The sequence below is a fragment of the Schistocerca piceifrons genome, chromosome X (genome assembly GCF_021461385.2).
Source record: "Schistocerca piceifrons isolate TAMUIC-IGC-003096 chromosome X, iqSchPice1.1, whole genome shotgun sequence".
NCBI lineage: Eukaryota > Metazoa > Arthropoda > Insecta > Orthoptera > Acrididae > Schistocerca > Schistocerca piceifrons.
Window position 1 is genome coordinate 321,090,137 of NC_060149.1, and position 26,883 is coordinate 321,117,019.

Here is a 26,883-nt window from a genome sequence, read left to right on the forward strand (position 1 = left end):
GGTTGGAATTTGGCGTGGGAGGCCAAGGAAATATGCTCCGCTATCTATTTTCTCTTGTCGAAGCAAATTTGGTGTATAAAACTTCTTCCCAACAACTAATCAACATTGAAAAGGTCCACTGTTGGTGTTGGTAGGAAGCTGTCATCCCAAATTAGCTTCTTCAGTCACGGAACAGGTTGCTCGCCTGAGACTTTACGATGATGTTTAATTGGATCTTTGGAAGCAGGAAGGACGAGAGGATATTACAAGTGGTTCACTGTGCAGCCTTCAGCAGTCTGTAGACAGGAGAAGTTTCACTCAATGGGGAGGCATAACATCGGTCACTGTTGATCAACGTTCATGAGTGTCACAATACTACACATACTTCTGTTTGACATATTTTGATATGGTACGTGTACGCTACCACTGAAGGCTGACTGTATCTTTTGTCCTTTGTTGTTTATTTTTTCATGTTATCCTCTGAATTACCGAGAATTAGAGAGTACATTTTATACATATCACACCACGCCTTGTTGTTTCCTAGTACCTGAGTTTACGAAAGGTAGTGATATTGGTCTTGGCACTTTGTATTTACAGAGGGAGATTTTTTGGAGGAGGCAACTGCCTCTTCAGTTGAAGAGGTCACCAGAGTCTATGTTGGGAGACGCCGATACAATTAACTAACACGTCTAGCGAGAAGATCAAAACACTGACGAGGAAGATCCAAGCATTTTTTTTGCAAACCAAATGATCTGTGTTAATTACCAATCCTTGATTCCACTCGCATCAATCAGTACACACCCACGAGCTTCTAGTGCATGTGTTCTCACTCACTGACAAGATGTCCATTATTCTTATTGTTGAAGGCGCTGTTGCACTAGATGACCGACGTAGTTCATTTCCAATGTCTGTCTTGAAAGACTACTAAATAAATCGCAACAGGGACAGGATATGTGAGGCTATATTGAGGAGGAGGGTAGGCCTAAATGTGGCAGATGGTTACGATAGTTGGGTAGAGAGAACACTGTTGTTGTTGTTGTTGTTGTGGTCTTCAGTTCTGAGACTGATTTGATGCAGCTCTCCTTGCTACTCTATCCTGTGCAAGTTTCTTCACCTCCCAGTACCTACTGCAACCTACATCCTTCTGTATCTGTTTAGTATATTCATCTCTTGGTCTCCCTCTACGATTTTTACCCTCCACGCTGCCCTCCAATACCAAATTCGTTATCCCTTGATGCCTCAGAACATGTCCTACCAACCGGTCCCTTCTTCTAGTCAAATTGTGCCACAAACTTCTCTTCTCCCCAATCCTATTCAGTACTTCCTCATTAGTTATGTGATCTACCCATCTAATCTTCAGCATTCTTCTGTAACACCACATTTCGAAAGCTTCTATTCTCTTCTTGTCCATACCAGTTATCGTCCATGTTTCACTTCCATACATGGCTACACTCCATACAAATACTTTCAGAAACGACTTCTTGACACGTAAATCTACACTCCTGGAAATGGAAAAAAGAACACATTGACACCGGTGTGTCAGACCCACCATACTTGCTCCGGACACTGCGAGAGGGCTGTACAAGCAATGATCACACGCACGGCACAGCGGACACACCAGGAACCGCGGTGTTGGCCGTCGAATGGCGCTAGCTGCGCAGCATTTGTGCACCGCCGCCGTCAGTGTCAGCCAGTTTGCCGTGGCATACGGAGCTCCATCGCAGTCTTTAACACTGGTAGCATGCCGCGACAGCGTGGACGTGAACCGTATGTGCAGTTGACGGACTTTGAGCGAGGGCGTATAGTGGGCATGCGGGAGGCCGGGTGGACGTACCGCCGAATTGCTCAACACGTGGGGCGTGAGGTCTCCACAGTACATCGATGTTGTCGCCAGTGGTCGGCGGAAGGTGCACGTGCCCGTCGACCTGGGACCGGACCGCAGCGACGCACGGATGCACGCCAAGACCGTAGGATCCTACGCAGTGCCGTAGGGGACCGCATCGCCACTTCCCAGCAAATTAGGGACACTGTTGCTCCTGGGGTATCCGCGAGGACCATTCGCAACCGTCTCCATGAAGCTGGGCTACGGTCCCGCACACCGTTAGGCCGTCTTCCGCTCACGCCCCAACATCGTGCAGCCCGCCTCCAGTGGTGTCGCGACAGGCGTGAATGGAGGGACGAATGGAGACGTGTCGTCTTCAGCGATGAGAGTCGCTTCTGCCTTGGTGCCAATGATGGTCGTATTCGTGTTTGGCGCCGTGCAGGTGAGCGCCACAATCAGGACTGCGTACGACCGAGGCACACAGGGCCAACACCCGGCATCGTGGTGTGGGGAGCGATCTCCTACACTGGCCGTACACCACTGGTGATCGTCGAGGGGACACTGAATAGTGCACGGTGCATCCAAACCGTCATCGAACCCATCGTTCTACCATTCCTAGACCGGCAAGGGAACTTGCTGTTCCAACAGGACAATGCACGTCCGCATGTATCCCGTGCCACCCAACGTGCTCTAGAAGGTGTAAGTCAACTACCCTGGCCAGCAAGATCTCCGGATCTGTCCCCCATTGAGCATGTTTGGGACTGGATGAAGCGTCGTCTCACGCGGTCTGCACGTCCAGCACGAACGCTGGTCCAACTGAGGCGCCAGGTGGAAATGGCATGGCAAGCCGTTCCACAGGACTACATCCAGCATCTCTACGATCGTCTCCATGGGAGAATAGCAGCCTGCATTGCTGCGAAAGGTGGATATACACTGTACTAGTGCCGACATTGTGCATGCTCTGTTGCCTGTGTCTATGTGCCTGTGGTTCTGTCAGTGTGATCATGTGATGTATTTGACCCCAGGAATGTGTCAATAAAGTTTCCCCTTCCTGGGACAATGAATTCACGGTGTTCTTATTTCAATTTCCAGGAGTGTATAATCGATGTTAACAAATTTCTGTTCTTCAGAAATGCTTTCCTTGCCATTGCCAGTCTACATTTTACATCCTCTCTACTTCGACCATCATCAGTTATTTTGCTCCCCAAATAGCAAAACTCCTTTACTACTTTAAGTGTCTCATTTCCTAATCTAATTCCCTCAGAATCACCCGACTTAATTCGACTACATTCCATTATCCTCGTTTTGCTTTTGTTGATGTTCATCTTATATCCTCCATTCAAGACAATATCCATTCCGTTCAGCTGGTCTTCCAAGTCCTTTGCTGTCTCTGGCAGAATTACAGTCATCGGCGAACCTCAAAGTTTTTACTTCTTCTCCATGGATTTTAATACCTACTCCGAATTTTTCTTTTGATTCCTTCATTGCTTGCTCAATATAGGGATTGAATAACATCGGGGAGAGGCTACAACCCTGTCTCACTCCCTTCCCAACCACTGCTTCCCTTTGATGTCCCTCGATTCTTATAACTGCCATCTGGTTTCTGTACAAATTGTAAATAGCTTTTCGCTCCCTGTATTTTACCCCTGCCACCTTCAGAATTTGAAAGAGAGTATTCCAGTCAACATTGTCAAAAGCTTTCTCTAAGTCTACAAATGCTAGAAACGTAGATTTGCCTTTCCTTACTCTAGCTTCGAAGATGAGTCGTAGGGTCAGTATTGCCTCACATGTTCCGATATTTCTACGGAATCCAAATTGGTCTTCCCCAAGGTCAGCTTCTGCTAGTTTTTCCATTCGTCTGTAAAGAATTTGCATTAGTATTTTGCAGCCGTGACTTATTAAACTGATAGTTCGGTAATTTTCACATCAGTCAACACCTGCTTTCTTTGGGATTGGAATTATTATATTCTTCTTGAAGTCTGAGGGTATTTCGCCTGTCTCATACATCTTGCTCACCAGATGGTAGACTTTTGTCAGGACTGGCTCTCCCAAGGCTGTCAGTAGTTCTAATGGAATGTTGTCTACTCCCGGGGCCTTGTTTCGACTCAGGTCTTTCAGTGCTCTGTCAAACTCTTCACACAGTATCATATCCCACATCTCCCATTTCATCTTCATTTACATCCTCTTCCATTTCTATAATATTGTCCTCAAGTACATCGCCCTTGTATAGACCCTCTATATACTCCTTCCACTGTTCTGCTTTCCTTTCTTTGCTTAGAACTGGGTTTCCATCTGAGCTCTTGATATTCATACAAGTGGTTCTCTTTTCTCCGAAGGTCTCTTTAATTTTCCTGTAGACAGTATCTATCTTACCCATAGTGAGATAAGCCTCTACATCCTTACATTTGTCCTCTAGCCATCCCTGCTTAGCCATTTTGCACTTCCTGTTGATCTCATTTTTGAGACGTTTGTATTCCTTTTTGCCTGCTTCATTTACTGCATTTTTATATTTTCTCCTTTCATCAATTAAATTCAATATTTCTTCTGTTATCCAAGGATTTCTACTAGCCCTCGTGTTTTTACCTACTTGATCCTCTGCTGCCTTCACTACTTCATCCCTCAAAGCTACCCATTCTTCTTCTACTGTATTTATTTCCCCCATTCATGTCAACCTCTGGTTTATTCAGTTTATCCAGGTCCCATCTCCTTAAATTCCCACCTTTTTGTAGTTTCTTCAGTTTTAATCTACAGTTCATAACCAATAGATTGTGGTCAGAGTCCACATCTGCCCCAGGAAATGTCTTATAATTTAAAACCTGGTTCCTAAATCTCTGTCGTACCATTATATAATCTATGTGAAACCTGTCAGTATCTCCAGGCTTCTTCCATGTATACAACCTTCTTTTATGATTGTTGAACCAAGTGTTAGCTATGATTAAGTTGTGCTCTGTGCAAAATTCTACCAGGTGGCTTCCTCTTTCGTTTCTTAGCCCCAATCCATATTCACCTACTACGTTTCCTTCTCTCCCTTTTCCTACTGACGAATTTCAGTCACCCATGACTATTAAATTTTCGTCTCCCTTCACTATCTGAATAATTTCTTTTATTTCATCATACATTTCTTCAATTTCTTCATCATCTGCAGAGCTAGTTGGCATATAAACTTGTACTACTGTAGTAGGTGTGGGCTTCGTATCTATCTTGGCCACAATAATGCGTTCACTATGCTGTTTGTAGTAGCTAACCTGCATTCCTATTTTCCTATTCATTATTAAACCTGCTCCTGCATTAACCCTATTTGATTTTGCGTTTATAACCCTGTAGTCACCTGACCAGAAGTCTTGTTCCTCCTGCCACCGAACTTCACTAATTCCCACTATATCTAACTTTAACCTATCCATTTCCCTTTTTAAATTTTCTAACCTACCTGCCCGATTAAGGGATTTGACATTCCACACTCCGATCCGTAGAACGCCAGTTTTCTTTCTCCTGATAATGACATCCTCTTGAGTAGTCCCCACCCGGAGATCTGAATGGGGGACTAATTTACCTCTGGAATATTTTACCCAAGAGGACACTATCATCATTTAACCATACAGTAAAGCTGCATGCCCTCGGGAAAAATTACGGCTGTAGTTTCCCCTTGCCTTCAGCCGTTCGCAGTACCAGCACAGCAAGGCCGTTTTGGTTAGTGTTAGAAGGCCAGATCAGTCAATCATCCAGACTGTTGCCCCTGCAACTACTGAAAAGGCTGCTGCCCATCTTCAGGAACCACACGTTTGTCTGGTCTCTCAACAGATACCCCTCCGTTGTGGTTGCACCTACGGTACGGCTATCTGTATCGCTGAGGTGCACAAGCCTCCCCACCAATGGCAAGATCCATGGTTCATTGGGGGGGAGGCGGGGGGGAGGGGGCAGAACACTGCATTGGGAGGGAATGTGCATGAAGGGAAGAAATAGAAAGTACTGAGTGCAACCAAGTTTTTTCTAAAATAAACATGGGGAAGGAGAGATCAGATTATAGGGTCAGAGTGGAATTCATTTGTTTAAGTTTTTGTCGTCTTCAACCTATAGAATGGTTTGATGCAGATCTCCACACTTATTCGCATTGCATTGTGTTACATTACATTACATCACATTACATCTATACTCTGCAAATCACTGTGAAGTGCATGGTAGAAGGTATGTACCATTGTACCAGTTATTAGGGTTTCTTCTCGTTTCATTCACTTTTGGAGTGTGGGAAGAATGATTGTTTGAATGCCTCTGTGCATGAAGTAATTATTCCAATCTTATCCTCACGAGACCTATGTGAGCAATATGTAATGGGTTGTAGTATATTCCTAGGGTCATCATTTAAAGCCAGTTCTTGGAACTTTATTAATAGACTTTCTTGGGACAGTTTACGTCTATCTCCAAGAATCTACCATTTCAGTTTTTTTCAGTATGTCTGTGACACTTACTCACGGATCAAAGAAATATGTGACAATTCATGCTGTCCTTCTCTGTATACTTTCACTATCTGCTGTTAGTCCTATTTGGTTTGGGTGCCACACACTTGACCAATATTCTAGAAGTGTTTATTTATAAATTATAGAGCACAGCAATCAGTCATCCTTTTTTGTAAGTTTTATTTGGCAGATCCAGATTTCGGCTAGTGCCTGCCCATTATCAATGCACTATTTTCTAGTCTCGATACATGTCAGTTCCCTGTTGCTTGGGCGTCAGTCACAGTTCTTTGAATACTCAAGACTGACTGACGCCCAGACAACAGGGATCTGACATGTATTGAGACAAGAAAATAGGGCATTGATAATGACTAGGCACTAGCTAAAATCTGGATTTGCCAAATAAAACCTACAAAAAAGGATGACTGATTGCTGCACTCTATAATTTATAAATAATATCCCAGTCTCTCAGTGCACCAACTTTCCTATTGGAAGGTAACCCGATTCTAGAACTGGTCGTATGAGTGATTTTTAAGCAGTCTCCTCTGTAGACTGATTGCAGTTCTCAGTATTCTGCTAATAAACCAAAGACTATCACCTGCTTTATCCACTACTGAACCTATGTAATAATTCCATTTCATATCCCTACAAGACATTACACACAGGTATTTGTATAAGTTGGCTGATTCCAATAGTGAATCATTGATGTTATAATCAGAGGATATAATGTTTTTTTTCATTTTGTGAAGTGCACAAGTTTACATTTCTGAACATTTAAAGAGAGTTGCCAGGCTTTGCACCCCTATGAAATCTTATCGAGATCCAACTGAAAATTTATTCAGGTTCTTTCAGACAGTGCTTCATTCTAGATAACTTCATTATTTGGAAAAAGTCTGAGGTAATTATTAATATTGTCTGCAAGGTCTTTAATATGCAACATGAACAGCAAGGGTCCTACACACACTTTTGCTGGGGCTCACCTGAAGTTACTTCCACGTATGATGATGGCTCTCCATCCAAGATAACATGCTGTGTCCTCCATATCAAAAAGTTCTCAATTGAGTCACAAATTTTACTTGTCATCATACTTTTGACAAGAAGCATAAGTGTGGTGCTGAGTCAAATGCTTTTCATAAATCATAAAATACTGCATCTACCTGATGGCCTTGATCCAAAGCTTTCACTATGTCATATGAGAAAACAGCAAGTTGTGTTTCACATCCTGTGTGAGTCTCTTCGTGCCTGTATAAGTACTGCACTCACTGTAGTCAAGCCTTGGTATCATTCTAAGGTTTTTACCCCTAACTCTTCCTTCCATTACCAAATTAAGTATTTTTTCATGTCTCAAATGTGTCCTATTATTCCTTTTAGTCAAGTTGGCCCTATAAAGTTACTTTTTTCCTAATTCGTTGTGGTACCTCATCACTAGTTACTTGAGACACCATAATCATACAATCTTCAGCCCTGTTCTATAACTTGTAATTGCCTCTTGCCTGTACTGTTTATCATGCGTGTTTTATTTCTGTGTAAGTCTATAATCCTGAAAAAGTATTTTCAGAAGGCTTTATAACACTTAAATCTATAGTAAATTTTAACAAAATTTCTCCTTTTCAAACTTGTTTTTGTAAATATTTTCAGTCTGCATTTTATGTCCTCTTTCCTTTGGTCATCATCACTTCCAAATAGTAAACTTTGACTACTATTTTTGGCGTCACATTTCCTAAACTAATGCCCTCAGCATCACCCAGTTTGATTGGTGTACACTCCATTACCATTGTTTCACTTTTTATTCCATTCATTCCATTCAGCTGATCTTCCAAGTCCTTTGCTCTATCTGACAGAATTATACTGTTGTCAGAAAACTTTAAAGCTTTTATTCATTCTTGCTGAACAGTAATTACTTTTCCCAATTATTCCATGGTTTCTTCTACTCCATGTTTTAGGTACTGATAGAATTTTGCCTAGCTTTGTTATGATAAGCCATTCATTATGATGATCACAGTAATTTACCTGCATTCCTTATCATTATTAGAACTAATCCTGTATTACCCTAGTTTGATTTTGTGTTGATAGCCCTGTATACACCTGAACAGAAGTCATGTTCTTCAAATCACTGTACTTCTCCAATTACTACAAAATTTTTCTTCAATTTTACACCAGGAAAATTTTCCTCAGAGGCTACCATATCACTACCTCAAACAACAGAGCTCCACGTCCTCAGGAAATTGAGTGTAGAAGCTTTTAGATGATCACAGTACTAATTTAGAAAGGGCAGTTTGGCTCATGTTACAAGGCCAAATCGACAATCCAGATCGTTGCCCTGTAACTACTGGAAAGGCTTCTGGCCCTCTTCAGGTACCATATGTTGGCCTGGAATCAGTACAGACACTCTTCTGATGTGGTTGCAACTATGGCACATCTATCTGTATCAAGTGCCCTGTTGTTTATTGATGGTTTCATAAAAATTAAATTTTGATATGTGTTCTATCATCTTCAATTTCACGCTACTCATTTTTGCTATCCCATTTCATTTCAGTCGTGATGTTTTTAAATTGATCCATATAACCTTCCCATTCACATTGTTCTGTTGGTATCTTCAGTGTATTAGCAGTTTTTACACTATCCTCCAATTATTGAAGTATTCTGCAGAAATAACAGGGACTGGACAAAAAATATGAAAGCACTGTCAGAAATGGATGCTTGAAAATAAATACAGATGCTAGCCAAGCCTGCAGGCTACCCTGTTATATTTGACCATGAATGGCACCTGTTCAATGTCCTCAACATTTCATGGTCAGAACAGTGTTCTGTGCAGTTGGAAGCACATTATATCACAGCTGAGTGAATCTGAACATGGGCAAATTGCAGGTCCTCTTATGGTGGGTGCTTTCCATAGTTTTTGGTGTTTCAAGAGGCACCATATAAAAAATTTATATTGCATACAAGGAGAGCATGAAAAAAATCATCTGATAAGTCAAGGTTTGGATGAAAGTCTGTGGAACAATCATGACAGGTAGTCATTGAAGAGTGTTGTTATGAAAAATGAGAAGACAATGGCTGCAAAAGTCACTGCAGAACTGTATGTTGTACTCAAGGACCCTTTCAGTAACAAAAAACGTGAAGGAAGCTCTATAAGCAGGGAATTGCATGGGAAGCTGGAATTCCAAAGCCACTCACTATTGATGCAAATGCTCACATGAGAGATGAGTCTTGCCTCACATTGTTTCCAACTTCTTGTCCAGTTTACGTCCCAAGAGTGAACTTGGCGGGGGTTTAGTGATGATTTGGGCAGCCATATCATGGCATTCCCAGGGCCCCAAGTTCCATTACCACCAAGGGTTATGTGACCATTTAGGCCAATCAGATCCATCCCATGGTACCGTATTTGTTTCTCTTTGGTGGTGCTGTGTTCTAAGGTGACAGGGCCATTGTTCAGACAACTCAAATTGTCCAGGACTGGCTTTTAGAACACGAAGATGAACTGTCACATCTCCCCTGTCAATCACAGTCACCAGAGCTCAATGTTATTGAACCTTTGTGGTCTACTTTGGAGAGAAGGGTGTGTACTCACTATCCACCTCCATCATCATTACCTTAACTTGCCACTATTTTGAGGAAGAATGGTACAAGATTTTCTTGAAAGTGATTCGGGGCCTGCATTTATCCATTTTGAGTTGGTTGGGATCTATTTTGAATGCTGATGGGTGTCCTACACCATATTAGGTTTTAATTTTTAAATTCATAAGGGAGTTTTGCTGAGAGGCTACTTTGCTGGTATATGATTTCAGTTTGATGTATATACATCCAAAAGTCTTCTACCTAAGAGTGATGGAACTGTAATGAAGACAGAAACTTGATTACATGTTCAGTCATCCTTATTAATGTTACCTGTGCTTCTGTAAATTACTTCAAAGCTGAAATGAATTCCATATCCAAATGCATTTATCTGAGAAAGTACATCATTCCTTCTGATATCAGTATCATAGAATATGGAACAGTTATTAAAAGCAAGAGTGAACCCTCAGTTTCTAGCCATATTTTTTGTTAATCCTTGCTTTAGGTTCTCAGAGTAGTAAGCAACATAGAGTGATTTAATTATGAACTGCCTATTTCACTACATCTAGCAAAAATAGAATTAGAAATCATCATATGGTGCTGCTATTGCTTCAGTAAATTTCAGAGACGCAGGAAATTGCTTTAGTAACTGTTGCTTCAAGATTGTCACATCAATATTTTGGGTGAATAGTATCATTAATTTTCAGTAGAAATATCTTAAAGCAAGGCAATATAAGTTTGTGTTCATTCCAGTCTCCTTCATTAAGGCTCTTACTGAGATTGTTTCTGTGATATCAATTTTTCCAGCATCTTGAAGGTCTGCAATACTTCGTTCTTTGATGTGGAGTCCATTGCCATATTCATTTTGGTCATCTTGTGTCTTGCATACATTGTAAATGACCATGCCAGAGTAGGTACTTCCTTTTAATGCAGTCCAGAATTGTGCTCTTGGCATTCGTATTCTCTTTGAGTCTGTCATTTCTGACTGGACAATGCCTAGAAAATCCACAATTCCGTCTCCAAACATCTATCTTGGCAGCAAACAGATAGTTTTTTTCCCTTTGAGTTAGTTCCCACAACTCTGGACCATACTTTGTGATACTTTCAACAATGAAATGACAGGTGATACGTTTTGGTCTGTGTGTTATATTGTTGTTCCAGAGGACAACATTTAATTGTTTTATGGTTCACTTGCCCTAGCCATTTATTGTTCATACCATCCATACTTCTACCATTTGACAACCATTTCACTCACAAGTATTCAAAGTTATGATGTCCTTTAACAATATCAGCACCTACTTTTATTTCATTAACAGTATTTTCTCCTACCTTCAGATATTCTGTTCGAGATATGTTTATAGTAAGTCCCCATTTTTTGTATTCTTCTTTTAATTTGTTAAGTATATAATTGGCATCTTCCTCATCGCCAATAATTATCACTTGATCATCAACAAAAAAAATAAGGTGAACAAGATCTCATTGTCTCAGGGGATACCCGTTTCTCAGCATCTCCTTTTCCAAGATTTCAATATCTCTTCCAGGTAAAGCTTAAACAATGTAGGGGTGAGTGTGCATCTTTGGCATAGATCATTTATCACCTCACATTCTTGATATAGCCAATTTATCACTTTCACCATTGCTGTACAGCCTTTGTAGAAAAATCTGATTTCTTTCATGTAGCTGAATGATACACCATCATCATGAGACTTGTCCACAACTTATTTTGTAGAATTGTGTCATAATTTTTTTGGAGGTCCTTTTATTGAAAAGGTTTCTAGAGGTAAATACTCCTTTTGATTGCTTCTTCTCTCCTTTTTTTCAAGCTGTGACCATAAATTCTTGCCATGGAAGGCATTGCACTCATACCACAATAGTTTTCACGCTCTCTCCTGTTTCCTTTCCTAAATATTCATTGGATAATGGCCTTTCATGACAGCTTTGGAGCTTTTGAGTCTCCAAGACATCAGAAATCACTGGCAACATCACAAAAAGTTTTGACAGTGCTGCGTCAATAAATTCAATACAAATTAATCTTGGATCCAGTTCTCTTCCATTTTTCATAGTATTAATTGTATATTGCAGTTGTTTAGGGATTATTGGTGAGCTTTTATCTTTAATAATTTCAGTTTCTGGTGGGTTCTCAGTTAATGCCACTCTGATCTCTTAGTAGTCCTTGATAGTGTTGTACCCATTCTTGCATGCTAATGAGGTGTATGTCTGCTTGACCTTTTTTTAATATCTTCCTGGCTTTATGTACTCATGTGGTCCCCATTACTTTTTCTATCTCTTAACCAGTTTTTTCCTAAGCTTTGTTCTTAGCCTTAATCATTGTGTCTGTGTATTCTTTTTGCTCCCTCTGTGTACCCAACAATCACTGTATGATTTTGAGCTTAACCATCTATTATGAACTTCCTTCTTATTTTCTACTTACTCTTGCACTGCATCAGTCCCCCCTCATCAAATTTTCTATTTTTCTTTTGGTTTTATTTTTCTCCTGGTATTACATATGTTGCCGTGTGGATGGCTTCTTTAACCATTTCATACATCTTATCTGGAGAATTTTCTTCAACAGTGGCAAGTTTTTCTGCTAGCCTTACTGGTACAAAAATGGATAGAATTATGGTCAGGACTTTGTTAAGTTGTGTTGAATAATAGTGACTTTCTGTGATTTGGTAATCAGTATACAACTTTTAACTAAGGGCTCCTTATTCAACTACTGGCAAAAAGAGAAAAATATGGAATGGTATAGAAGTTAGGCAGATCTTGTTAGGGAAAGCAGAGGGCACTCATTGTGAGTAACAAAAGAGATAAATTTTACAAGAAACAATGTCCTTCAGATGCCATAAATTGCCATCAACTAAATATTACAAGCAGGCTAAATTGAAAACTATTAGTCAGAAAACTTAGTTGTTTGTAGGAAGCTATTGAAAAATTCCATATATCTTAGTCCCCACTGTATTTGTAGGTACAGCATGAAGATGCAGCTATGAATATGGGTCCATAATCTCTTATAAAGACACTAGTTAAAACAGAAGAAGATCAGTCTCAGTAGAAATCACTTTCATACAGTAGATTGTATCAGGTATTATCTTTATTCACAACTAAAGATACAATAGTTACATCAGTTACAAAAGGACACAATTTCAGATTTGACTTTTAGTGAAGTGTCATTTCAGCTATTTGCTCATTTCTTAAAAATATTCACTTAAGTAGTCCATGTATTTTCACTTTATTTACAAATTCCAAAGTTACTGTGTGTGTGTGTGTGTGTGTGTGTGTGTGTGTGTGTGTGAAGGTGCCCATGTGTGGATCTGTATGTAAATGCATATCTGGAGCACAGCACACACATGAATGAGATTTTAATGTCAAATGCACACAGTTGTAAGTATGAATCCATGTGTCACAGAACATATGTCATTTCAGAAAATACTAATTTTTCTAGTAGAAAAATAATGTTTCACAATATTCATAAATATATTGACATAATACTGGTTCCTTATAACAAAATAGTAGGGGGGCCACAAAAGTGTTATTCTGAGGAAAATAAACTTCACTACATTTGTTTTATTCTGTATTATTCTCTGCATTTCTAAAACACAGTCCTACATAAAACTTAATGATAAATGACATCTGTGATGAGAGATCCATAGTTTACAAAGGTCTAACACATATTAACATAATGCTTCTTTGAAACTATTTTTCTTAAAAATGATGCTTCATATTTCACACTAGGTAGTCCTTCATTTATAAATACAAGCTATTTTCCCATTTGAGCAAAATTTTTGAAATGATTAAGCATACTACTTAGTGTTGTAGTATACTGCAAGTGAATTTTTTTGTCACCTATCTCTCTATTTTGTGAATGATGAGTTGTTTCATATGAGGGAATGGAAAAATTTTCAGTTGAAAATATATCCTCAAACTAGTGTGAATCTTAATTTTAAATCTGACTTTTATTTGTAACTGAAAAACATTTTTCATCTCATTATGTTGAAATGTTGGACAATGTAGACAATGCACAGCTGTTGAGCAAATACTGGTTTTGAAGAAGAAGAAAGTAATATAAGTGTGATAGCAGTCAGAATAAGAGAGAAAATTGTCTTCTTCAGTCATGAAATGATCCACAGAAACAGTTTGATAGGTGTCCTGTGACATAGTTGTAGGCAACAGATTTACCTATAAAGTTACAAACAGAAATATTTACATATACGCATCTCTAATCATGTTCAATCTCAAATGCTTCTCTTTTTCTTGTAGACATTCACAGTACAAATAGTTTCTTTTGCACTTTTGTCAGGTATAGTGATGTTTCTTTTAATAAAGGAAAACTTTTCATTTTTGTTGTAAAAGCATTTGTTCACAGACTTAACACTATACAAATAAATTAATGTCTATCACACTGGAAGTCAAAAACAAAGATTCATAATACTTTGTGTTCTGTGACTCTCTTTCACTTTTTACTTCTAGTAGTTGTTAACTGAATGTCTTTCAAATCTTTGTAAGCAGGCATATCTTTTGAGACAATATTTTTGCTAGAGTTTTTTGTCTCTAAATTAGTGTTTTCAGTTAAAGTGGGAGTCTCTTTGGTTGCTATGGTACCACCATAGAGTCTATTTTTTATTTCACCTGAATCCTTATTAAGTATTGGGGGAATCTGACTATTATTGACACACTGAACATCAATTTTCTTTCCATCAACAACTTGCTCAGCATTTAGTCTAACAGAAGGGTTGTTTGTGTAAATTTTTTGGCCATTAATAACTATAAATGTATGAGAAATTATTTTCTCCCTCTCTAATTTTTGTACCAGATTCTTTGGGGGCAAAATGTTTCCATCACTTTTTGTTATAAGATTTCTAACTTCAGTACATGGGTCATGATATGACCCATTTTTATTACTTGCACTTGAATTGGTTGATATGTGATCCGGTGTTGATACAGTCAGCCTTGAGTCTGTCTCACATAAATACTTTTTAGCACAGTGAATTTGGTGAGGTTTCTGACAAGGGCTATCTGGTGAATGTTCAGTTGTACAAATTCCAGAAATATAACCTTGATCTGAATGACTGACAGTTTTGATAAATGTTTCTTCTTTAAGATTTGAGCTTGCATGCACTGTGACAGGAGAATCTCCCTCAGCTAAAGGAGTTTCTTTACGGACAGTCATTGTTGTTATTTCATGTGATTTAAGCTTTGGCTGTGTTCTCATGAACTGCCAAGATGTGTCTTCACCTTCTTTTGCAGTGAGTGTATCTTGGCTTTCTGTGTAAGTCATATGAAATGGTGCTTTGCTATATAGCTGCAGAGAACAATGTATGCTATTTCCTCGTTTGAAACTACTTAAATCATTTGAAAAACTCTGGCTTTTCACATGCATACTTTGTGTCCTACAAATGGTTGGTCTATTCACGAGGGTCTTTTCCAACTCTTTTTTCAAAGTGCCTGAGATACTATTACTGTTATTTGAAGTTGCTGATACAATATGTGGATCTTGTAGTTCAATAAAATTGGCAGCACATTTAAATGTATCATCTGATTCTGAAGAAGTGTTAAATACATTTTGGAATTTCCAAGATGAATAAGACTGACCTCGAGATTTACTGTGGGAGTCTTTTGAAAGAGGTTTTCCCCATATCAAACTGTTACCACCATCATTGGAGTTATTTTCTTTATCTAAGTTAACTTTGTGTGTCGACTGAGAGCAAATGCTTGATGAAACAGTGTTCAGTGAGTGTGAATTCCCTATGAATGAAGATGGTACAGCTCCACGGAATTCCTTAATTTGTTTCCTTCTGATGCATGCAGCCCAAGCAAGCCTTGCTTGTGAATATTGTACACATCTTACAATAAATATGATGAATCCTTGCAGAGAATTTGATATGCAAAACAAGTACTGAAATACAAGTTCTGTACTACCAAAAGCAAATGCTCCAAATACCCATGTCACTCCTAGTAAAGTCATGACAGCAAATGCACCTCGAACCTAAAAAGGGAACAGAAACAAATGTTAGCTCCAAAATTTGTTACTTTAAGTAATACATAAAATAAATACAGGTAGATCTGTTTAACATAAAGAAGTATACTCAATAAAGTTACATTAACATTTAAGAAATTTATACTAAAGTAATAACTTTTTCAAACAAGATGGAAATCCTAAGTTTGTTCTCTGCGAAACTAAAGAAAGACAATTAGCTTTCCACTGTATGAGGGAATAACATTGGGCACATACAGTAGGTAGAGTCTTATTGTATGATGCAACAGAAGGGAGAGCAATGGGAGCAAAAAGTGAGGTAATAAAATGGAATGAAAGTGGTTGCGGTAGCAGTTTAAGAGGGGAGACAATGGCAGAAATGGGTGAGAATATGTGGATTGAGAGGGCAACTGTAGTGTGGAGAAAGAAGGAAAATGGCCAGCACTAGAAACTTGAGAATAAATAATCTATAATGAATATAGTTAATAAATTACCATACAGCTGAGACATAGAAAAACAGCCTCATAATAAGGTTGGAAATAAATTTTCAAGATAATCATGTGTTAAAAATGCCACATTGTGGAGTTATGGCCATAAAACACCAGCCGGTAAGCAATGAGTGTGCAGAAGTTTTTCTGGCAACCAAAACTCACTGGGGGTGTCTAGGAGTGCAGTTTTGTCTGACAAAGGTGATCATATGTTATGTCAATCATTCCTTTGACTATATCTAATTGGTAGCAATGTTGGAGGCAGGGATTTTGAGCATTAGCTGTAAAACATGTGACTTGAGAAAAAATGAGTTTTAAAAATTTAATTTCAGTCTGCTCTTTCAACATTGTCTTAGTCCAAACCTACTAATCTACTGTAGTGACTAGAATGAAGGTTCATTCATGCTCTCTCTATGTTTGCAAAAATTTAAAACATGTGGCCTTCAGATTTCATAATTAACAATGTTATTAACATTAATATTTTGCTCCAGTGTTGTTTCTGCAGGACAAGTTATTACCTTGACAAATTAGTAACATTACAGTACTTTCAGTGGAACTAACTTAATAGTCAAGTTTCACCAAGTAAACACCAGAGAACTCAACATCTAATGTCAGGAGTCACAGACAGGAATTTCATGTTTGCATGTCTGACTGTTCAGCTGAAACCATTATAATCAACTAATTTAATTATTAACTAGAGTGTTTAGTGTAATAGATATTAGCTGGGGAAAGTTAGTTTAAATGTACACACTTTCACACCCTTTTCGGGGACTGGCTATTGTTTTACAGCTGTAGCTCCACATTGTGTTTCCTACCTATGATGACCTGAAAAAAACTGTTTGTTTCAATGTACCCTACACTGCTCTGATCTTATTATCTGTTGTTTCTTTCCACCCCATAAGAACATTTATATTGTCTCAGTGCTGCAACTTGACTGGTTTGAGGGACTGTGATCAGGTGGAATGGGTGGGAGGGAAAAATGAAAGGGGAAGGGAAGGGATGGGTGCAGGGTAGGGAGTGTGATAACTAGAGGTTAAGGCAGCAAGGGAATGAGATAGGAATGTGGTACCAGCAAACCCACCTTCCTGCAGGCAGGCATGTGAAACAGAGTGAAGTGATGGAGGGGGTTGACACCCTGCTACAGGTTGATGTGCAGTGTACAATAATTGATGGTGTAGGTTTAGGGTGGGGACAAGACAGAACACAGGAAGAAGCAGACTATGGAGAGAACAATTTTGGTGTAGATTAATGGAATGAAGTGGGTGGTGTGGGGTCACAGTATCTATTCAGTTCAGAAAATCTAGTATTCTACATCTACATCTACATCCATACTCCACAAGCCACCTGACGGTGTGTGGCGGAGGGTACTTTGAGTATCTCTATCGGTTCTCCCTTCTATTCCAGTCTCGTATTGTTTGTGGAAAGAAAGATTGTCGGTATGCCTCTGTGTGGGCTCTGATCTCTCTGATTTTATCCTCATGGTCTCTTCGCAAGATATACGTAGGAGGGAGCAATACACTGTTTGACTCCTTGGTGAAGGTATGTTCTCAAAACTTCAACAAAAGCCCTTACTGAGGTACTGAGCATCTCTCTTGCAGAGTCTTTCACTGGAGTTTATCTATCATCTCCATCATGTCCATAATACTTTCGCGATTACTAAATGATCCTGTAATGAAGCGCGCTGCTCTCCGTTGGATCTTTTCTATCTCTTCTATCAACCCTATCTGGCACGAATCCCACACCGGTGAGCAGTATTCAAGCAGTGGGCGAACAAGTGTACTGTAACTTATTTCCTTTGTTTTTGGATTGCATTTCCTTAGGATTCTTCCAGTGAATCTCAGTCTGGCATCTGCTTTACCGACGATTAATTTTATATGGTAATTCCACTTTAAATCACTCGTAATACCTACTCCTAGATAATTTATGGAATTAACTGCTTCCAGTTGCTAACCTGCTATATTGTAGCTAAATGATAAAGGATCTTTCTTTCTATGTATTTGGAGCACATTACACTTGTCTATATTGAGATTCAATTGCCATTTCCTGCACCATGCGTCAATTCGTTGCAGATCCTCCTGCATTTCAGTACAATTTTCCATTGTTACAACCTCTACTCAATTCAGAAAATCTAGTATTCTACGTCTACATCTACATCCATACTCCAAAAGCCACCTGACAGTGTGTGGCAGAGGGTACTTTGGGTACCTCTATCGGTTCTCCATTCTATTTTAGTCTCGTATTGTTTGTGGAAAGAAAGATTGACGGTATGCCTATGTGTGGGATCTAATCTCTCTGATTTTATCCTCATAGTCTCTTCACAAGATATATGTAGGAGGGAGCAATATACTGATTGACTCATTGGTGAAGGTATGTTCTTGAAACTTCAACAAAAGCCCGTACCGAGCTACTGAGTGTCTCTCTTGCAGAGACTTCCACTGGAGTTTATCTGTCATCTTCGTAATGCTTTCACAATTACTAAATGATCCTATAATGAAGCGCGCTGCTCTCCATTGGATCTTCTCTATCTCTTCTATCACGGTATGTGGAGGGGAGCCAAGTACACAGATAGCACAAGTCGTGTAACAGTTATCCAAGTTGAGCATTTCATGCACAGCACCATCCTAGTCTATTGAGAGTGTCAAGTTTGTTTTTCACCACAAAGTGGCAGTAGCCGTTCGTTTGGGTGGACAGCTGATTGATGGCCATGACCAAATGAAACACTTTGTATAAGTTACCGGTACAGCAGAGGTGTTGTTTCCTACAACAATTTTCACAGGTTGTGCATGAATCTGATGGAGTAGAACACACCTGTGACAGGAGATAATCACCATGACCCTCTTACATATGTCAAAAAATTGTGAGACCGATCATTCGGCCTTCTTTTTATATGCTCAACTTCCCCTATTAGTCATATGTAGTATGGGTCCTAAGCACTTGTGCAACATTCTAGGATGAATTGTATGAATATTTTGTAAGAAATCTTGTTTGTGTACCAAAATGCATATTCCCCGTATCCTTACCGATGAACTGCTTTACCTATGACTTGCCTATGTGATCATTTTGTTTCATATCCCGACAAAATGTCACATCCAGGTACTTGCATGTATTGACTGACTCCCATTGAACTAGAACAGAATGAGCTAGTAGCAAGCAGAATCTCTGAGTCACTGAGTGAGACTTTGATACTTGCTCATGTGGTTCACTGCACAGCACTTTACACAAAAGGCAAATATCTCTGTTCAAGTCCCAGTTCAGTAGATAATTTTAACTTTGTAAGTTATGGTGGCTGTTATTACCGCTACCAGTCAGTGGTAATTTAAAAAACCTTAACATATTTCTTAAGACAGTCATGGTCGAAAAATAGTCAAAATGGCTTCAAATTCTTAATTTTAACTTGTTTCACATAATCATCACTGTCTATACCCTGCACACAGAAAAATAATATTGACTCAGTAACAATTCTAAGGTAATGGAGAAGCAAAAATATCTCTCTGTTCTAGTAAATAGAAACATATAATAATAAGAAACTATATGCTTTGCAAACAGGGAAAGAATACCAGCTCCACAATGAGAATATGTCCTTGCTTATGGGTGAGTGTGGTAACTTAATTAGTACCTCAGGTTGCCCTTACTTTCAGGCCGAACAGCTATCTGTCTAATGTATCTTTAACTGCCATGTACAGAAATCAGCCCTTCTGCTACTCCTGATTCCATTTCTTTAATCCTGCTCTCATCGTTCCTCCCTTGCCATACTGCAGGCCATCCCCACCCAATCAAAACAATGTCATCTTTTCGTGTTCTCATTTTTCTACTGCCATTGAAACTATCTATCTTACACATCATGATGCCTCTAATTACCTCTCCACTCTATTTGTGCTTAGCACATCTTATCCCCTATGATTCCTCTTATCTATCCCCTCCTAACACTCTTGTTAGATGAGCAAAGACTTGTAAATAGTCAGTCATTGTAGCTCTGGATAATTGCATTAGGGTGTTTTATGGTTGAAAGAGAGAGAGAGAGAGAGAGAGAGAGAGAGAGAGAGAGAGAGAGAGAGAGAGAGAGAGAGAGTATTTAACCTGAAAAAAAGCAGTATCTTGAAAGTTAGTGATGTTTCTGCATTGGTATGTATGCTCTACATTAATAGCCATCTTCAAATGAAGAAGGTGAAGGAGGATTATAGTTTAACATCCTGTCAGCAATGAGGTCAATAGAGATGCAGGAGAAGCTCAGTTTAAGAAAGGATGGGGAAGGAAATTAACTATGACTGCTCAAAGGAACCATCCTGGCATTTGTCTTAAATAATTTAGGGAAATCACGGAAAGCCTAAATCTGAATGGTGAGACAGGGATTGGAGCTGTCATGCTCCTAAATGTAAGTCCAGTGTTCTAGCCAGCTCACCTTCATGTGAGTGGCTGCCTTTCCTAGTTTTGTCTGTTGTTTCCATCATGGAATTTCTGCTGAATAACTTCTTCTGTGGTTCTGTCATCAGTACTGGGAGATGTTCATCTTGGAGCTATGTAATGGCTAGCTAGCCCAACTGTCTCTTTGTAAATTTAATTTTTAGAATCGATATTTGTTGCAATCAAAAATACTCTGAATGCTATGAGTATGTGGATTAATAAATAGAATGAGTATTTACCATGCAGGAATCGTAACCAAAGCAAACAAAGCACTATGAATTATACTAACATTAACAGAAAACTTAGGGATGACCATCATTACTCTATATTACACAAAATTATACAGGTTGTTTCAAAAAGAATGACCAAATGTTGGATGGTAATAATTATGAAACATGGGACATGTTATCAGGGAAATGTATGTTGTTTGAATGGATGTGGCCTAGAGTTACAGAAAATTGCCATTAGATGTCAGTCAATGCATCTTCTCAGCTTGCAGTCAGTCAGAAGTAAGATAGCATCCACTAAACAGAAGGTATGTTGTGTGCTGCAGTTTGCAAAGAGTCAGTCAGTGATTTCAATCCAGTGGGTTTTTCATCAGCATTCTGGCACTGATCCACCTGCTCCCAAAAACATTTGTCATTGATATCACCAATTTGAAAGAGAAAGGGTGCTTATGCAAAGGTAAGAGTCTAGGTTGACCTCACACTTCTGATGACAATGTGGAAAGAATTTGGTAAATGTTTGAGCAGAGTCCACGAAAGTCTACTTGCAGTGCAAGCTGAGAACTGGCAGTGCCTCGAATGACTGGTGAGTGTTACAGTGTTATTTCATCTATAAACCATAGAAACTACAATTAGTGCAAGCTGTTCAGGTTGACATACTACCTTAACAATGGACAGGGCACATGGGAACCTGAGACACTGACCTGCATTCTCGGCCTCCGACATTGTGTGACATGACACCATGCAATATTTTCTTGTGGGGATGTGTGAAAGAAAGTGTGTTTATCTCCGCTTTACCTTGTGTCATAGAAGGAGTGAAGAACAGAATAACAGCCACCATAACTTCTATAAAAGCAGATACATTGTGTAAAGTGTATGATGAATTTAGCTATCATCTAGATGTTGTTTGTGCTGCTGCTGATGGAAACACAGAGCATTTGCAATACCATAGCTGAAACATGAAGTTTTTGTGAGTATTTTGCAATTGATCTCATTTATATAGTATACTTTTATCAATAAATATGAAATTTTGAAATACGGTCATTCTTTTTGAAACACCCTGTACTTACCATATGTGTGTGTTTCACATTACTTACGTAGGATCAAACTTTGGATGTCTTTTATTTGTTTTAACAGATCTAAAGGCATCCAAAATTTGGACAAAATTGATAATCAATATAAAGGAAAGCCACAACAGACTTAAAAACATTTAAAAAAAAAAATGGGATAATAATCAACTGTTGCAGATATATATCCACTTGATATCATGTCAAGCTTTCACAAATTACAGTTAGCACTGTAGAAGTAAAGAATATGCATCCTTCTGGTTTAATGCTGAGAATCCACACTGAATGGAAAAGCTCTCGAGGACTTCTACACTTTTTGATATATGTAATAGGTTCATAATATAATGTGGAAAATGTAAAGCATATAAAAATATAATGGGTGTGCTTAAATATCAGTGGTAAACTGAGTGCTGCAGTGTATGTAAGTTTCTGCAACCTGAGGTGACAATGTTGGTAAGTACTTGTTTGAGAAAAGAGGTATCTACTAACTCATGGTTCACAGAGGAGGATTACTGGATTAAAGTCAAGAAAAAAGACAAAAGATGTACTGCAGTGTGTTTGGGTTAACAGAAGGAACCTGATGAAGGATCATGGACATTTGACATAATACAAAATCTAATTTTCTTCTTCTCTAACAACCAAGATTATAAGTACCTGGTGAGGATAATAATAGTCACAGATGCATGACAAGGAGTATTTATTACAAATTACAAATCTGCCCTCCCCACCTTGTAACCACCCCCTCCTCCACATACACATGGAATGAGACTAAGTAAAGGTTAAAATCATAGCATCTCACATAGTGACATTTGACTGTGTATATAAGTGAAAGCAAAGAAAACCTCCAATGGTGTGAGATAGTTATTACAGAGAGTGTGATTGTTTGAAGCAAACAATAGCTAAAACATGATAAAAATTGTGAATTAAGTAAAACTGTTAATAAATGGCTTCAAGAGGATGTAAGAATACACGATGAAAATTTCCTAAAAGAAAAAAACTGAAAAGATCAAAGAGTATGAAGGAAACAAAACAGACATCTTTTCTTGTCAGTTAAGATGGTGGATTGCACAGAAACTAACAAAAAAGTCTGTAAATATTTGTATGGTTGCTGATATGCATCAGAAAACAATTTCTTCATAACGACAACAATGACATTCCAGAAATATTGCCAGAAAATGTGGTTAGAGTCATTTGATAAGTAAAGAAAAGGAAGGTGCCTAAACATATAGGTGATTGATCATAACTGATTAAAGCTGGAGGAAAACTGCTACAAAATGAGCTTGCCAGATTGTTTATCTAATTCTGCAATACTGGGACATTGCTACAATTATTCTCCTGTACAGGAGAGGAGACAGACAAGACATAAAAAGCTCTAGGATAATCCAGTATGTATCTGTAATTTACAAAATATTCATTAATATTATCACCATCTGAATAGAAAAAATGTTAGATTTTAATGAGTCAGAGGAACACATTTGCTTTAGAAGTGGATGGACATATCAAAATGGATAATTTCCAAAGTTATAGGAAGGACCAGTGAATATGAATTATCACTTTATATGAAATTCATCCATTTTGAATTAGCTTCTTACTCACTTTTAAACACTGTACTGACAGCCCTTAAGAAACAATATATTTATGGAACCAATTTAATACTTGTAAAGGAGACCACTCACCAGATAGTAGACAGGTTGAGTAGCCAACAGACACAAACAATAGACAAAGAAAACATGCTAACTTTCAGAATAAATCTTTTCTTGTGATAGAGATAGAGAAAAAACACACACACTCTCTCTCTCTCTCTCTCTCTCTCTCTCTCTCTCTCTCTCTCTCTCTCTCTCTCTCTCTCTCTCTATAGTGCTAGCATCCAATGCATGGTGCTAATATACTGAAAAATATAATATGCTATTGCTACAGTTTCCATTAGACTTCAGCAGTATAGTGAGAAGTTCAAAACTGAAATAAGTGTCAGACAAGGACATTCCATATCACCAAAACTACACTCCTGGAAATGGAAAAAAGAACACATTGACACCGGTGTGTCAGACCCACCATACTTGCTCCGGACACTGCGAGAGGGCTGTACAAGCAATGATCACACGCACGGCACAGCGGACACACCAGGAACCACGGTGTTGGCCGTCGAATGGCGCTAGCTGCGCAGCATTTGTGCACCGCCGCCGTCAGTGTCAGCCAGTTTGCCGTGGCATACTGAGCTCCATCGCAGTCTTTAACACTGGTAGCATGCCGCGGCAGCGTGGATGTGAACCGTATGTGCAGTTGACGGACTTTGAGCGAGGGCGTATAGTGGGCATGCGGGAGGCCGGATGGACGTACCGCCGAATTGCTCAACACGTGGGGCGTGAGGTCTCCACAGTACATCGATGTTGTCGCCAGTGGTCGGCGGAAGGTGCACGTGCCCGTCGACCTGGGACCGGACCGCAGCGACGCACGGATGCACGCCAAGACCGTAGGATCCTACGCAGTGCCGTAGGGGACCGCACCGCCACTTCCCAGCAAATTAGGGACACTGTTGCTCCTGGGGTATCGGCGAGGACCATTCGCAACCGTCTCCATGAAACTGGGCTACGGTCCCGCACACCGTTAGGCCGTCTTCCGCTCACGCCCCAACATCGTGCAGCCCGCCTCCAGTGGTGTCGCGACAGGCGTGAATGGAGGGACGAATGGAGACGTGTCGTCTTCAGCGATGAGAGTCCCTTCTGCCTTGGTGCCAATGATGGTCGTATGCGTGTTTGGCGCCGTGCAGGTGAGCGCCACAATCAGGACTGCGTACGACCGAGGCACACAGGGCCAACACCCGGCGTCATGGACTGGGGAGCGATCCCCTACACTGGCCGTACACCACTGGTGATCGTCGAGGGGACACTGAATAGTGCACGGTACATCCAAACCGTCATCGAACCCATCGTTCTACCATTCCTAGACCGGCAAGGGAACTTGCTGTTCCAACAGGACAATGCACGTCCGCATGTATCCCGTGCCACCCAATGTGCTCTAGAAGGTGTAAGTCAACTACCCTGGCCAGCAAGATCTCCGGATCTGTCCCCCATTGAGCATGTTTGGGACTGGATGAAGCGTCGTCTCACGCCGTCTGCACGTCCAGCACGAACGCTGGTCCAACTGAGGCGCCAGGTGGAAATGGCATGGCAAGCCGTTCCACAGGACTACATCCAGCATCTCTACGATCGTCTCCATGGGAGAATAGCAGCCTGCATTGCTGCGAAAGGTGGATATACACTGTACTAGTACCGACATTGTGCATGCTCTGTTGCCTGTGTCTATGTGCCTGTGGTTCTGTTAGTGTGATCATGTGATGTATCTGACCCCAGGAATGTGTCAATAAAGTTTCCCCTTCCTGGGACAATGAATTCACGGTGTTCTTATTTCAATTTCCAGGAGTGTATATCTGACAATCTTAGAGGAAGTTTTCTGATCCTTAAACTGGAGAACAATGAATGAGTAGACGTTCATGGAACTTATCTGCACCAAATACATTCTGATGATGATGTATTATTTGCCTCTAGTGTTGACATACTTTGACAATGAATGGAAGAATTGAATAAAGCACATTTGAAAATATGTCTGAAAATCAGTAACATAAAGACTAAAATATTGTATAATCAACACAGTGAGAATAAAAAAGAAGTAGTGCTATTTAACAGCAAATTCACAGAAGCAGTTCATAAGTGTTTTTATTTAAATACAGCTGGAGACATTGAGTGAATAGGCAGAAAAGGAAAATAAACACAAGAATAAATAAGACCAGTAATACTTTTGGTAAACTCAATACAGTTTTCAAAACAAAGCTTCAGATGTGTCTTACCCAGAAAGTTAATGATTAGTGTCACCAGTTTTGATGTACCGGCATGGCAGTATGATATTAGCTATTGTACAAAAACTATAAGAAACTAATGGTGTCTTAGAAATAAATGGTAAGATGCATGTTGGGAACAACTAGGGGAGTAAGGTAAGCAAGCAAATTGACCAGAGAACAGACTTGGGTGGAAGACAACTGTAACTATTGTGGAAATCAAGTGGAGGCATATGAGACATGTAGCCAGACAAAAATGATGATAGAAGGATCAACAAAATTCTTTACTGGGTCCCAAGAGATAAAAAAAGACAGAGATGATATCATAGGTGACATTAGAAACATGCAAAAGCATCATTGATGTGTATCACTGAATAGTGTAATGCATGGGTAAGTCTGGAGGTGACCTTTATCTGTCAGTAGTTATGACATGGATAATAGTGATAGTGATGATGATGACTAAGATGATGACACTGATACTAATGACACTAATGCCAAGAATGAACAATGTATAAGAGACACTGTTAGTTATGGAGTACTAGAACTGGTGCATACAGAAAACCTGTCACTAAATTAAGTCACAGACTACTGCAGTTGGACTTGAATAATTGTAACTATTTTGAGCAGAAGTAGATCTCATATTATGCCTTGCCTAGTCCATGTAACCAAATTCAAACTGGATTATGTTAGCTGTATGAAATCTCGAAGAATTATCATAAGACTCGAACACATGACCTCTACAGATGAAATAATTAAAATCTTAGCAATCAGCTGGTGAAGCATTCACAACACACTCCTAGAGTTTGAAGCACTCCTAAAAAGCAACATAGCTTGTATAATACTAGGTACATAAATCCAAATAAGATCCAAAATTGAAATCAGTAACGTTTTTGGGGTGAATCTAAGTGTATATCCAAAGAATACACAAATGAGAAATTGAGGTGACTCTCCAGAAACCAAACTTATCTTCTCTATGGTCAGCTTCTACCAGTTTCTCCATTATTATATAATAATTCAGATCAGTGCTTTGCAACCATGACTTATTAAATTGATGTTTGTTGATATTCACACAGGTCAGCACCTGACACATTTGCAA

At 39.4% G+C, this 26,883-nt stretch overlaps 1 protein-coding gene across 1 annotated transcript in view; it reads right to left on the reverse strand.

Annotated features, from left to right (window-relative positions):
• Window positions 1-14,236: 14,236 nt before the first annotated feature.
• Window positions 14,237-26,883, reverse strand: part of LOC124722337 — a 433,578-nt gene continuing 420,931 nt past the window's right edge. Inside the window, exon 16 of the mRNA XM_047247512.1 lies at window positions 14,237-15,787. Coding sequence (XP_047103468.1) covers window positions 14,255-15,787 — 1,533 coding nt within the window. The 3' untranslated portion in view covers window positions 14,237-14,254. The remainder of the gene's footprint in view (window positions 15,788-26,883) is intronic.